We start from the raw sequence: 14395 nt of genomic DNA on the forward strand, positions 1-14395 counted from the left end.
GCAAAGACCCAGGGCAGGGGAGATGGAACAGCAACCAGCTCAGCTCAGGGCTCCAGCCCCCTCCAGGCACACACACACAGATCTCAAGCTTGCTGCTCAGCCAGGCGAGGTTTATTTTCCCAGCCCTGCTTCCTACAGCAGATTTTCTTTGGAAAATTCATGGTTTTCCAAGCGCCCTCCCCCCAGGAAGGCTTCCCTTTCCCCCAGGGAGAGCAGCCCCACACCCAGGGGAGCAGGGAGCAGGGCAGCACAGGAGGCAGGGGCGCAGCTCAGCGGTGCTCTGACAGCCCCCAGGTTTCTCCAGCCTCCTGTGGCCTCCCCCAGGGGACGGAGAGCCGTGTGCTAGCACCAGCCTGGCCCTAAAAACTTGCCCATTTAGCGTTAGCTGCTCTCAACGTGAGAGATTTCCTCTGCCGCCCTCTTTCTGCTCCTGCAAAAGGACAGGGGCGCTCCGTCCCGTGCCCCGAAGAGCCTCTTGCTCTGAGGAAAGGGAGCAGAAGGGCAGCCACCACCCCAAAACCTCACAGAAATCAGAGGACGGGGGCTGGCTCCAGGGCTTTCTGCTGAGGCCGGGCGCAGCTACAGGCGCAGGCGCTTGATGTCCTCGTCACGGAAATCCTTGCGGAGCCCCAGCACCCGCCGCACCTCCGCAGGGGTCAGGCGCCAGGTGAGGGGGCCCGAGTTGGGGCCCCAGTAATCCAGGATCTCTGTCACCTGCAGGGAAAAAGGGGAGAGAGCTGCAGGAACCAAACTCCAGCTGGGGCCGTACCGGGAGGGGCAGGATTTCCTGCCATCACCCCCCCGCAGGCAAACACCCATCAAATTTTGGGGTGAGTTTCCCAGTTTTTCTCCTCCCTACACGTGTGACCACGCCTGGCTGAGCCCAGGACACCACACGGAGCCCAGCTGGGGCTGCTGCAACCCCAAAAAAACCGCCGTCAGCGCAGCTCACCCGCTCCAGGTTGAGGATGGTGGCGATCTGGGAGAGGCGGGCGAACTTGTCGCGGATGGTCCAGGTGGTGACGGTGGTGAGATAGGCAATGAGGGACCGCAGCTCCTTGTCGAACTGCAGGCCGCCCAGCTGCGGGGAGAGCAGCTCTGTTAGCAGGGCTTGGGCAGCGCCGAGATGTTCCCCAGCGCAGCGTTTTGCTTACCCTGTTGAAGCTGGATTTGAGGAGCACTTTCTCCAGCTCGGTGGCTATCAGGCTGGTCATGAGGCCGGTAAGGTTATCGTAAATCACGGGGGACAGGCCAGCCTAGGAGCAGAAAGAAAAAAGAACAGTTCTAGGAGAGCTCTCACACCAAGAATATTATTTCCACACTCTGCGAGCGGACAGCGCTGGCAGAAGCAATCCAGGTACGAGGGGGGGCTCAAGAACTCTGCAATCAAGTGCAGGCGAAGAGCTGGGAGACGCCTGGTGGAAGGCTGGCAGGCTGCTGGATCCCCCCCCCCACCCTTTTTCCTCACCTTAAACTCTGTCATCTGCTGCTCCAGGTGGACGATGAACTGCTGGACCCAGGGATCGTTGGCTTCGTACTCGCTGAACTCCTCCTGCCAGCGGGATACAAGAAGGGCTGTTTGTTTGGGGGACCTGCTGTGAACACGGGGCTTCTTCTTGAGCTCCTGTCAAGCCAGCTGCCCCTTTCCAGGCTGGGCTGGTGAGCAAAGTCTGGGTATTTCACCGTTTCTCCGTGCTGAGGAACAGCAGAAAGCTGACGGAGAGTGCAGAAGGGAGCTGGAAGCGGAGGGGCTGAGCCTTACCTCCTCGATGCTGTGGGAGATGGAGAGGAAGAGGTTGATCCAGGGCTTCACCTGGGGCTTGATGGCCGTGTTGTTCAGGTCGCTGACGCCTTCCTGAGGGGGGCGAGAAGAGGACAGGGGGGAACTGAGCACAGGCAACGTCCAACGACGCCTGACCTCTGCAGCCAGGCTGCCTCCATCCTTGGCACGAGCTGGGAAAACCGACCCGCAGACTTCCACAGGAAAATGAACCCAAAATCCTGGAGCTGGAGCCAGATCCCACGCTCTTCCAGCACTGCGTGGCTCCGAGGACGCCACAGTGACAAGAAAAGGAAGGACATCGGCCCCGAGGCTGCACGAGGCTGAGCTGCAGCCTCCCACCCCCAGCACGGCGGGACAAGCTGAAAGGAGGCTACAAGCTGCGAGCAGAGGTAGTGCCCCGAATTAATCGCAGCCCCAGCACGCGCCCTCTCCCCCGAGCAGCAGGCTGTCAGCCAAGGCTGTTCACTCCGCTCCACTGCTCGAGAGCTCTCTGCAAGCCCTCTCCTGCCAGCCACCCCATTTAGCTCAGCACGACGTCGAGAAAGCTCACCCAGCACGAAGCTATTCGGGTACCAACGCTGCCTGGCATCTGATGAGAGTTTTTAACTCAAATTGGCATTTCTGAGCAGGCCCTGCTGGCAATTGCCCTTTTCCAAGGCAAATTGCATGTGCGCGTGACTCAGGCAGCACAGCAGCTCGCTGCTCAGCCTCCTGAGTGCTTTGCAGACAGTTTTAATGCTGCACTAAAGCCAGACTGGAGAGTTTTACTCCTTATCAGTGAGCTGTTTGATTCCAGTGCTGACCACAGGCCTTGTGAAGGTTCCCTGATAATCTTCCTGTGATCTTCTCTACCAGCAGCCCTTCTTCCCTCAGCCCCATGGGGCTCGGGACAGGCTGACAACACGCTGGGCCACAAGGAGAACGGAGGAGCCACCAGTATTTCTCCTCTTGAACATGCTGTACCAACCAACCACAGCTCTGTGATGAGCAAAGACAAAGGGAACGACGTTCCTCCTGCCTCTGCAGCTGCTTCCAGCATTTCTCACCCGGCTGCCAGCTGGTGCAGCTGTGCACATGGGCTGGATCCGTTTGAGTGCCTCAAAATGGATCGCTTGGTTCCATCTGCACCCCTCAGCCGGCACGCCAGGAGCCAGACACGGCCTCGATGCGGGCCACCAGGCGTGGGCTGCCTCCCCCCTCCCCGAATTGGCCGGCAGCAGCGCCCTGCACTCACCTGCAGCAGGTCCCGGAATTTGTTGGAGACAGCAGCCATGTCGGAGAGGCAGCTCTCGATCTTGGCCTGTGCCTGTTCGCCCCCGAAGCCTTGGCTGAGCAGCTTGGCGCAGTCGCTCTGCGGGAAGAGACCCCCGGGCACGATGCTCATGAATCCCCTGGGCTCCCTCTGCCCCTTCACCGCCCAGCCCTGGCAGCAGGCTTGAAATTCAGGACAGCCACCAAGCCCATGGCAAAGGCAGGAGCTGCTGGGGACAGAGCAGCAAGAAAGGAAGCCCCAGGCTACCTGAGGCAGCACCAGGGAACCACAATAAAATGGTTTTATTGCACTGAGTCCCGGCTTGGTCCACACAGAGGAACTGGTATTTCCAGCCGGGCTGAGCTACACCACTGAGGTATCAGCCAGGGATTGCTCTGCCAGCTCAAAATTGCTTTCCTACGGCTGGAGGGCGAAGATAGCAGGAGTTTGAACAAAGCAAAGTCCAGAGAGTTTATTTTACCCCACCCCGCGGGAGTCTGATTAGAGAGAAGACAGCAAACAATCGAGACCGCACCTCCAAAGTTTTCTTCAGGGTCATGATGTTTTCGCTGCAGACCTCCACGTTGTTTAAGGTCACCTGGGGAGGGAAAAGAAAGGCAAGTAGAAACCACTGGAATTTCCCATCTCTTGCTCCGTGCCCTGCTCACGCTACAGGCTGAAATGGAACTATTGGAGGGGGCAGAGGTGCTGCGGTGTGATCAGATCGCTGCGTGAAGCTGAACCGTGCTGAGCCTGCAGCTGGTGCAGGCTGAGGTGGTTCAGTCCCCTGCTCTGCAACGTCGTGGACAGCAAAGCCCAAGCTGGTGGAAGAGGGGGGTGTACCCCCAACATCTCTGCTCCTTTCTGTGACAGCGTCACGAAGAACAACAGTTCAGGAGCAGCTGGAGGTGATGATTGAGATGAAGCAGGGCAGGCGTTCGTGTGCAGGCAGGAGGAAGCAGCACCCCTCCTGCCAGCTGAGTATCTGCTCCTCCCCGAACAGGCTGTTCTCTACCTGCTGGAGCCGAACTGTCAGAACAAGGCTGGGCTTTGTGCAGCCGGGGGAACGAGGCGAGCTGACAGGTGAAGGATGAATCCCAAAGGGAGAACTGACGCTTCCAAGTGCTTTGCATCACGAAACCCGTAACCGGGTTTAATGAAATTAAAGCAGTCCCTCCTGCTCCCTCCTCTCCTCGTACAGTGGGAGGCCCAGGGAATCTGTGCAGCAGGCTCACAGCAGCTCATGGCTGAGCCAGCTCCTCTGCAGCGCTCCCAGGGGCTCTGGCTGAAAGCAGGGAGCAGACCCAGGCAGAGATCCCCTCCCAGCGGGGTCTTGTCCCCAGTGCAAGGCCTGTGCAGCTCCCAGCAGAGGCAAGGACACGCTGTGCTGCAGAGGACAGGAGCATCAGCCCTCCAAAAGCTCTCTGTGAATTTGTAACGCTCACTGCTGTGCTCTGGCCAGCTCGAGCACAGAGTTGTGGTGCTGCTGGTAGGAGAAGGCAAGAGGAGGATCCTGCGTGCCTAGGGGAGCAGACAACCCTGCTCTAATGGAAAATCTCCCATCTGGTAAGCGAGGATGGAGGAGTGCTGAGCGTGGGACAGGGAATTCTCTCATCTAGGGGAAGGTGCAGCTGCCTGAACCAGGTTTTCAGGTTCTCTGACTGTGACAGCTGCACCGATCCCATTCCCGTGAGTTTCCCCATCGCCCTTCCCCTCACCCCAACTCTTCTTTTACCAGGACAGCTTCCAAACCCACCAGAAAGGACTGCTTGGCCTCGTCGGTGCTCTCGATGCCTTTGGTATCGAACTTGCCCTGCTGCAGGCTGCTGTGCATGATGTTCACGGCGCTGGTCACCCCTCTCTGGAAGTCCTGGAAGGTGGTGGCCGGGAAGCCCTGCTTCAGCTTGTTGTACAGAACCTCCCTGCGGGGCAAGCGGGACACACGGGGCTTAGAGCAAGCACTGCAAGAAGCAACAGAGCCGTGCTGGGCTGAGCTGCAGCCTGGAAAAGGGAAGGGGAATTTCAGAGGAATTTCAGGTATCTCCTGCCATCATCATCTGAAAGACACCAGGCTGAGGTTAAAAAATAATTTAAAAAATATATTTCCTCAAAATCCTGCCAGAAATCTGTTGTCTTCAGTCAGTTCTCTGCTCCCACACCGGGATGAGAAACAGCAGCAGGCCAATTTCTGCAGGCTCACCCCAAAGTCCATCGGACAATCATTCAACCAAGCAGGCCCACGGGCAACCCAGAGAATGCCTGGGAGTGACCACGGTGCCATCAAGTTCCTTTTTCTCTTCCGTGGCTGCCTGTCCTACAGGTGAGCACTGCTGCTGGGAGGAAAGCACGCCCAGCACTGCTTCCTACCAGCGCCTTCCAGAGATGACAAAGCAGAGGGACAAAGGCAGAGAGCACAGGAAGGCCATCAGACAGCACATTTTGTGCAGGACACGAGGAGAAGGGAGGTTATGATGAACCTGGTGTCTTTTCCTTACCTGAAGTCGGACTCCAGCTCGGTGGTGGAGTGGTTGATCATGGCACAGAGGCAGTCTATGCTGGAGCTGGACAGAGCCCGCCCGATGCACTTCTTCACGATGTAAAACACGTCGTCCACCATGCTGGAGGTGAGCTGCCCCTTCTCATAGCTGTCCATGGCCACAGCCTGCAGAGAGAGCAGCCTCAGCGTCCTGAGCTCAGCGAGGGAAGAGAGGAGCCCTCTCGGAGCGAGACCAAGCTGTGGAGTGCCACCTGCTATCGCTCATCCTGCTGTTCAGCAGCCCCAGGCCTGGCAGATCTGATCTCTCAGGAAAGACCACTTGTTTTCCAAGGCCAGGGGCCCTGGCAGACCTTCCCAACAACCACCGCAGCTCTGCTGCGTGCCCATCGCCCTCCCTGGGGACTCCTGGAGGTGTGGGCATGGAGCACAGGCTACTGCAAAAGCCCTCTGAGCCTCACCTTGTTGACTGTCTCCCTCATGAAGTACTGCTCCATGGTGATGTAGTAGCCGATGAGCTCCTGCATGGTGCAGCTCAGCAGGCAGTTGTTGAGCAGCTTGTCCAGCTGCTTCTGATGCTCTGCAGAACACCGAGGGAACCATCAGCTGGACCAAGGGCCAGGAAGCAGCTCCACCTAACCCCTTGCTGCCTGTCCGAGGGGCACCCGATGGACACACACCTGCAAAGCTCAACCTGGAATAAACCACAGGCCTCAAGCATGGAGCTGGAAGAGCTGAGCTGACTTTTGCAGGTGATGCACCTGACTTCAGAGCTCCAAGAAGTACCAAAAATCTTAACCTGTTTTCCCTGCAGCCTCTGCCTTTAGCATTTGTGCCTACGGTGACCAAAGGGCCCTCCTTTCCTTTGGGCACCTTGTTTATTCTGCTCTGCAGTCTCTCCTAAGGCTGGTTCCCTGTTAGAGGGAATAACTCAATGATGTTGGACTCGAACATCGACCAGGGAACGCCTCCTGCCCCAGGGGTACCAACTGCTGGTCACAATCCTCTCAGAGAGTTCCCCTTCAACTTGCCCTCCTCTGTGGTCATACAGTGCCTGGGTGCTGCCACCTGGTGCAGCAGCCAGATATTTTTTTTCCTGGCAGAGCTGTAGCAGCCTGTGTGGCCTAACCAACTTCCCTCACTAAGATGTACCAGAGTCTGAAAAGCCCCCGTGCAGAGGACGGTTACGGTAGGGCTTTGTCAGGAAGCTCACTGCTGGAAACAGCTTTGGGGAGGCCAGGCTCCGTGGTCCTCTTCCACAGAGCGCTCCCTGGGTGCCCCTGCAGCTGTGCCACGCTGCCCTGACCCCAACCTGCTACAGCTCCACGAGGAGCAGAGCCCACGGGCGGCGGTGCTGCCGGCGTTACCTTGCTTCACCTCCTCGGGGGCCATGGAGTCTCCCACCTCGAAGTCCGCCGTTATTCGTCTCTTGATGAACCTCAAGTAGAGCTCGCTGCGGGCGTTCATCAGTGTGACCTCTGTCAGAATGGGGTCGAGTTCCCTGCAAGGGGGCACAGCGAGAGTCAAGGCAGCAAGACATCGAGCGCAGGGACACCCACTCACCCCGTGAAGTGCTCTCTGTTTTGCTCCGAGACCAATGCTGCCCGTTTCCATCAGGTAGCAAAGCTCAGCAGAGTAACTGCTACGTGCAAGCAACGCCAGTCCTGCTTGGAAGGATATTTGGGGAGCTCGTTTACGTGGAGAGCTGCTCCCAGCCTTGACAGCTCGCCACTGTGCGCTGAATTAAATGGGTAGAGTTGTGCTGGGAAGCAGCCGAGTGCCACCAGGATGGATTGGCTCAGCAGCTCACCTGTCAGGCACCGGGTGGCAAACCAGGCCAGCAGCAGCTGCTTTACAGCAGGTTCCTGCAGCAGCAGCAGCAATTCCCTGCTCTGTGCCCAGCCACGAGACTCGCATCTTTAAGGCAGGCTGCACTCTGCCAGCACCAAGCACACAGCTCGGACCTCAGATGTGGGGGAAGTCACCCAAAAAAAATCCTACAGGCATATTCCAGGAAGATCTCCCTGAGTAAGAGACGCCAGCCCACCTGGGGATTATTTCCCATTTTATTTTCACGATCAACGGGCCAGCTGCCATCTCAGGGATTTGCCTTTTAAGGGACTTACCGTCTATGATAATCATCATAGAGTATGATGATAAAATCACTGCAGGAAGGTGAGCCTGACTGAACCTCAAAATCAGCCCTGTGTGGAGTGGGAGGTCGGACCAGAGACCTCCAGCAGCCTCCTCCCTGCCTCGGTTCTGCTCTGAGTCTTGGCCCCTGCGTGGCTGGTGCTAGAAATGCCCGGTCCCTGCCACCTCCGTGTATGTGCTCCTGGGCCTGGATTTGTGTTATTTTCTGGAAATGAGGCAGGAGCAGTTTAAGCTCAGCAGCCTGGGAGCTGTGGAGCTGCAGAAGCACGTGACAAGGCAGAACACAGCGCTCAGATCCGAGGGGACCACGGAAGGAAAACTGTCAGCTCAGCTTTTCCATCAGCCAGCACAAAGCATTTACACACACTGCTCACAGCCTCCCAAACGGGATGAGGAGCTGTTACCTTTGTTCTGTGGATGGAAAAGCAAAAGCTCAGAAAGCCTTGGAGGCATCCCCAGTTACTCAGAGCAAAGAGTAAGCGGATCACCATGTTACCAGTGACTAACTGGTGGGGTAGGTCCACAGACACCTTGTTTGAGGAACACAGGCTGGCTTTCAAGGCGTGTTCAGAAGTCACACAGTGCCAGATGGGCTGAGGGCACTTTCAGATGGCTTTACTAAGGGCTATGCAAATACTCAAGACAAATAGAAAAGAAGGGAAACTGAAGGTGCTCGAGTTCATTACCAAGATGCCGGTGTCACAGCATCACCACAGCAGCAGTACAGATTGAAAGGACCCAAAAATTTATTCCTAATTACGCCATGAATTATCTGCCCGGAGAGCTGCTCCAGTTCACGGGCTCCAAGGACTGCACTCTGCCCATCAACAAGTGGTGGAAGAGTCAAATAAAGCCTCAGTGCTTTGAGTACAGTGATATTCCCAGCCCTCCAACAATGTTCAAGGCTGAGACCCTAAATAAGGAGTCAGCAAAATAAAGCACCACCACGGAAGGTGCCTTTATTGAAGGGCAGTGAAGGGTACCTAGCACATGGATGCTAAGCTTCAGTAGCCACAAAGCCTCTGGAAGATGGGAAGAGTTCTCTAAATGAGTGAAAATTTGAGAGCAGAAGGAGGTTTTGTTTTACCTTGGTTCAATCTTCTCCGCAGAACTCCTCATCATGCTGTTCTGAACTTGCTGGAACTGTAAGTGCAAAAGGGAGTCATCACGGCGTTTGCTGCTGACCTGAAGCTAACAGCCCCTTCTCGTGCGGTGGCCCAGGGAGGATGACACTCTGGGAACTGCATCTGGGAACTACCTCCAGGACAGAGCTGAGCCTGCCAGGGAGGGCTGTGGGATGGGAACACCAATAGGGGCACCAAGGGACGTGACTGTGAGATGTTACAGCAGTCCTGCCTCGAGCAGGAGCAAGGCAGGGGGCAGGGTGTGCTGAGAGCACCCCACAGACCCTCACGGACGTAACTCCGTGCCCAGGGTCTGCTTATCACGCTCACAGCAACTCCTCTGCAACAGAAAGGACAGCTACAGGCTGGGGCACCTCAACCATCAGCACAAGGATGGAGTAAGGCAAGGTTTCTCCCCAAACACGAGGTCAAACTTCCCCCCTAGGGCAGGCAGGGCCCCGCAGAGGGGCTCAGGCAGCTGCGTGGGGCAGGATCACCCCCCTCTTACCTGCCTGTGGTAGTCCCTCTCCTTGACGAACTTCTCCACCACCTTCTCCACCTGCTGGTCGCACTCTCCTTGCAGGTGCTTGATGAGGGTGTAGAGCCTCCCCGGCCCGTAGTAGGTCTCCACGATGGGCTGGTGGGTCTCCACGACACGAGCGATCCCTGCGGGAGGAGAGACAGTGATCAGGTGGACTCTGCTCTCCCAGGAGCCAGGGGCAGCCTCGTTAGGAGCTCTCCTTCAGCCTGGACCCAGAGCAGAGCTGTACAGGTCCTCAGCCAGGGCCTGGATGAACAGGTCACACTGTCCAGACACTCTCCAAGGGCTTTCTGTCATCGCCACCCCTTCTCCCACAGCACTTTCCCTCTGCATGCGCTGCCTTCTAGCTTCCCTCCTGCTTCCTGCAAGGCTGTGGTGCTCATCTCCTGGGGTGGAAGCCACCTCTGAAGAGCTCCTGCCATGGGACGTGGGCAGCTGCATCCCACCCAGCAAGACTCAAGGTGGGGAAGGGTGAGGCTTTCACAGGACGCTGCCCAGGCTGAACCTGGCGGGGCACGCAGCTGCCAGCCACATCCAGCACTGACCAAATTATAAAACATCACTGCTAGGAAAAGCAGCACGAGGAAAGCTCTGCTCCTCTCCGTCGTGCACTAGTGAGGGCAGGACCTGCTCAGAGACAAAGCTCCTCTCCAAGGAAGCCTCTCTCCAAGACTGCTTCCTTCTCACAAACCCTCTGCCTCAACACTTAGTGCCTCTCCCCCTCTTCTGGCTCTCCTGCCAGGAAAGCCCCGTTGGCTTTGAGGACCTTCGACAGCAGCACGGTGCCAGGCTGGCAGTGACTTGGCAGTGCCACAGCCTGGAACTGCAGCGGGCACAACAGAGGAGGAGGGTTAATCACCACGGGACCTCAATTACTGCCTTGGCGACGCTCCCACACAGCATTTGTATTCCCCCTCCTCCTTTCCCTCTCCGTTTCCAAGCTGCCACGTCCCTCCTCGAAGAGCCAGGCCTGGGGCCATCAACAGCTGCTCAGCTTTTAGGGATCTGATTTGTTTGTCTGGGAGCTGCAGGCCTGAAAACCCTGCGGGGAATACCCACGCGTCTTGAGGATGCAGAGAACAAGAAGAGTGATTCCTGGAGGAAGCCAAAAAATTCCTCTGCAAACCCACTTTGTGCCTGCACACGCTGTGGGTAGGACGGATTGCTTGGTTTAATGCCCTCTCCTGGCTGGGAAAACATCTGTCTGTGTCCCCTTCCCTCCAGCGTGACCTTCCCATGGCTCAGAGGGTGTTTTATGCTCCCCTGGAACTAAAACTGAAGTGTTTGAATTGATGGATCCCATCACGGACTGCTTCCAATCCAGCTGCACAAAGAGGGAGATTACCTTCGAAGAGGAGCGTCAGGGTGTCTGCAAAGATGACAGCAGCCCGACGGTCGCTCATGTCTGTTCCCATCACCAGCTGCAGGTTCTCCTCTGCTTTTTTGGCCACCTGTGTGACAGCAGGGACAGGCAGAGAGCTCAGCTGAAGGCCAGCGATGGCTTCAAAGATGAACAAGCCACAGCCAAGGCTGGATTTTGCTCTCCCCAGGAGACGATCAGGTCTCTGCGTGTTTCGCAGCCCCAGAAGCCCTCACCTGCTTGCAGAGGTACTCGGAGAACTTGCTGAGCCCCTCCTCGTGTAAGCCCAGCAGGGGAAAGATCTTGAAGAAGCGCTCCACCTGGGGCAGGTCTCCCTGCTTCATCGCCGTGTCGAACTTCTCGGTGACAATCGCCTTCAGGCGCTGCTCCGACTCCTGCAGGAGCTTCAGGTTGGCATCGATTATGCCCCCTGCTCGAAGAAGGGCAGAGCTAACAGCACGTTGCTCTCGCACAGGGGACGTGACCCAACCAAGTAGGATGGTTCTGCAGGGCTCACCCAGCCCGTTCCTTGCTGCCCAGCTGCTTTGCCTGGTATCACACCGCAGCCATCACATTCCTCCCTCTCTTCTTTTGTCCTTCGTATTTTTTCACCCAGCCGCCATCAGAAATGCAACTAAAACCTGGTGCTAGGGGTTCTCCTTCAATTAATCCTCTACGTGACCTTTGGATGTCCTGCTTTGCCCGCTGAGCTGAGGCACCCCCCCACCAAACCCCCCTGGAGCAGCCCTCACCTTCCTTGCCCTGGCGACTGAGCTCGATGACGGATTTATCCAGGGACAGGTAGCGGTGGATGTGAGCTGCTGCCTGCTCGTAATCTTCGCCCCGCAGGGCCGTCTGCACGCCGTCCATGCAGAACTTCAGGTCCAGGATGTCGTCGGCTCGCTGGATGGCCTGGTAGAGGCGGTTCTGTAAGAAAGGGAAAAGCAGTGGGGCCTCCTGCTGGGAAGGAGAAGCGGGAAGAAAGGATGGAGAGGGCAACATGAGGGGAAAAAGATGGAAGAAATGGATCGAAGCCATGCTTCTCTGCACAGTAAGCAGCTAATGAAGCAGGATCTCCAGAATAAATGAAGTTTAAGGTTGTAAAGAATGAAAGGTGGAAGCCCAATGAGTCTGAAATGGCAGCACGTGTCCGTCAGCGCTCAGACTGAACTCACAGACTGTGCTCCAGCCGAAATGGCAGAGCCCAGAGGCAGCCACACTTGATATGTTTTGATTTGAGCAGCTGGGACCTGAACCCATCCTCATACAAAGAGGACAGCCCGGGTTGCTGCCCAGCATCGAGGGACAACGACCCTCCCCAGCAAGGCAACAGCTAACAGAGGGCTGACACAGACCAACCTCAGCTTCCTTGCCGTGAAACCACAAGGACAGGCTGGAGAGCCAGCTGCCACGTGGAAAATCCTCCAAGTTATTTACTCCCCACACGGAAATCCTACGCTTTATTTGCTCTCATTCCCTCCGACACCCAGAAGCCACCGCCCAGCAGCACCGAGGCCGTTCCCAGCACCCCAATTTCCCCGTTTCCCCGTTTATTTTCCAGGCACGCAGCCTGAGGAGGCCGAGCCCCAAACCCTGTGGTGCACCCACCTTGGCCAGGTCGAGCTGCCGGACCTTGCTGCTGACGTTTTCAGCCAGGCTGCAGGTGAAGGCGATCATCCCCGCCAGCTGCTGGGCGTCCCCCTCGATGAGCTGCAGGTTGGGGCTGCGCAGAAAACACACCAAACTGTTAAAAACCTGGCTTCCTCCCCCAAACCCAGCCCCGATCTTTTATTTCGGGAGCCGAGCACGCAGTCAGACAGCCCTGGAAGGGGCCGTGGGGGTGGATGAACGCCCCTGTCCCCTCCTGGTGAGGAAGAGGAAGGCGGCGTGGCACTGACCCCATGCGCTGTAGGGCTACCATCTTGTTCTCCACCACGCTCTGCTGCTCCACCAGCGCCTCCAGCTCCTCCTGCACGGCTTGCTGCGGGGCGAGGGGCAGGGGCTCAGCACCAGAGGCGAGGTTTTAGCGCCTCCTCGAGCTCAGGTGTCGGTGAACCCACTCCTAAGCTCTCATTTTAACCCCACAATATGATTTTTTTATTTTATTTTATTTTTTTTTTGTCACTGGCACCCCCAGCCCTGGTGGCTGCACCTGCACTGAGCGACCCTCCCTCCCTTATTCCTCTTTCTCTCCCTCTCCCCTCCATTTTTTCCCTTCCTCCTTCCTTCCCCCTCTCCCTCCCTCCCTTCCTCTCTCCCTTTTTCCCTCCCCTCTCCTTCCCTCCCTCCCTCCTTTCTTCCCTCCCTTTTTCCTCCTTCATTTCCTTCCTCTCCTTTGTTCTCTTCCTCTCTCCTTTCCTCCTGTTTCCCCTTCCTTCCCTCCCTCCTCTCCCCTTCCTTCTCTTTCCCCTCTCCCCTTCCTCTCCTTTCCTTCTTCCTTCTCTTCTCCTTTCCTTTCCTCCTCATTCCCTCCCTCTTCCTTCTCTCCCTCTCTCCTTCCTTTCATCCCTTCCTCCCCATCCCTCTCTCCTTCCCCTCCCCCCTTTTTTCCTCCTCTCCTTCCCTTCCTCTCTCCCTTTTTCCCTCCCCTCTCCCTCCCTTTTTTCTGTCTTCCCTCCTTTCTTTATTTCCTTCCTCCTCTTCCTCTCTCCCTTGTTTCCTACTTTCTTCTCTCCTTTCTTCCCTATCCCTCCTTCCTCCATCTCTTTCCCTTCTCCCCTTCCTTCTCTTCTCCTTTCCTCATTACCTCCCTCTCCTTCCCTCTCTCCTCCTCTCCTTCCTTTCATCCCTCTCCTCCCTCATTTCCTCCTCCCCTCCCTCTCTTTTTTCCTTCTTCCCTCCCTCCTTCTCTTCCTCTCTCCCTTCCTCCCTTGTTTCCTCCTTTCTTTCCTCCCTCCTTCTTCTCACCTTTCCTCCCTCCCTCTTTCCCTCTCCCCTTCCTCTCCTTTCCTCCTCATTCCCTCCCTCTCCTTCCTTTCATCCCTCTCTCCTTCCCCCCCTTATTTCCTCCTCCCCTCCTTCTTTTCCCTCTCTCCTTCCCTCCCTCTCCTTTCTTCCTCCCTTTTTTCCTTCATTTCCTTCCTCTCCTTCCCTCTTCTCCCTTCCTCCCTTATTTCCTCCTTTCTTCCTTCTCCCCCTCCTTCCCTATCCCTCCTCCCTCTCCCCTTCCCTCTCTCCTTCCTCTCCTTTCCTCCCTCCTCCCTTTTTCCCTCCCTCCCCATCCCTCTCCCCTTCCTTCCCTCCCTTTCCCCTTTTTCCTCCCTCCCTCCCTCCCCTCTCCCCTTCCTCTCCTTTCCTTCTCCCTCCTTTCCTCCTCATTCCCTCCCTCTCCCCTTTCCTCCCTCCTTGTCTCCCTCTCCCCTTCCTCCCCTTCCCCTCCCTCTCCCTCCTTTCCCCACCTCCTCCCTGCAGAGCTCCCCGTAGGCCTCCTGCAGCTCCCCGAGCCCCGTCATCGCCCTCAGCCGCTCCATGCCCCCCCCCGCCGCCATCTTGGCCCCGGCCCCTCCTCCCCTCCCGCCCCTGTCCGCGGGGCTGCCCGCGCTGCCTGCCCGCCCTCCGCCGCCCCTCTCCGCCCACCGGCCCCGCGCCCGCCTCCCTCCCGGTTCCCCGGAGCCGTGAACACCCCCGAGGATTTTTTTCGAAGCCTCCGTGAGCGGCGAGAGGGCGGCTTGGTGCGGGTTTTCTCTC

At 57.3% G+C, this 14395-nt stretch overlaps 1 protein-coding gene across 1 annotated transcript; it reads right to left on the reverse strand.

The window, feature by feature from the left end:
- Positions 1 to 89: 89 nt before the first annotated feature.
- On the reverse strand, positions 90 to 14329 carry COG4 (component of oligomeric golgi complex 4). The gene is made up of 19 exons (XM_082770106.1): positions 14107 to 14329; positions 12607 to 12689; positions 12317 to 12431; positions 11461 to 11635; positions 10945 to 11138; positions 10694 to 10799; positions 9316 to 9473; positions 8771 to 8826; positions 6897 to 7030; positions 5991 to 6109; positions 5531 to 5697; positions 4792 to 4957; positions 3571 to 3633; positions 3018 to 3134; positions 1763 to 1855; positions 1469 to 1552; positions 1155 to 1256; positions 953 to 1081; positions 90 to 714 (listed from the first exon to the last, which is right to left on the reverse strand). The coding sequence occupies exons 1-19, from the start codon at positions 14194 to 14196 to the stop codon at positions 580 to 582; spliced, it is 2286 nt and encodes a 761-aa protein (XP_082626232.1). The 5' UTR covers positions 14197 to 14329; the 3' UTR covers positions 90 to 579.
- Between the last annotated feature and the right edge of the window lie 66 nt (positions 14330 to 14395).

The sequence above is a fragment of the Aythya marila genome (genome assembly GCF_965140915.1).
Source record: "Aythya marila genome assembly, chromosome: 12".
Lineage (NCBI taxonomy): Eukaryota > Metazoa > Chordata > Aves > Anseriformes > Anatidae > Aythya > Aythya marila.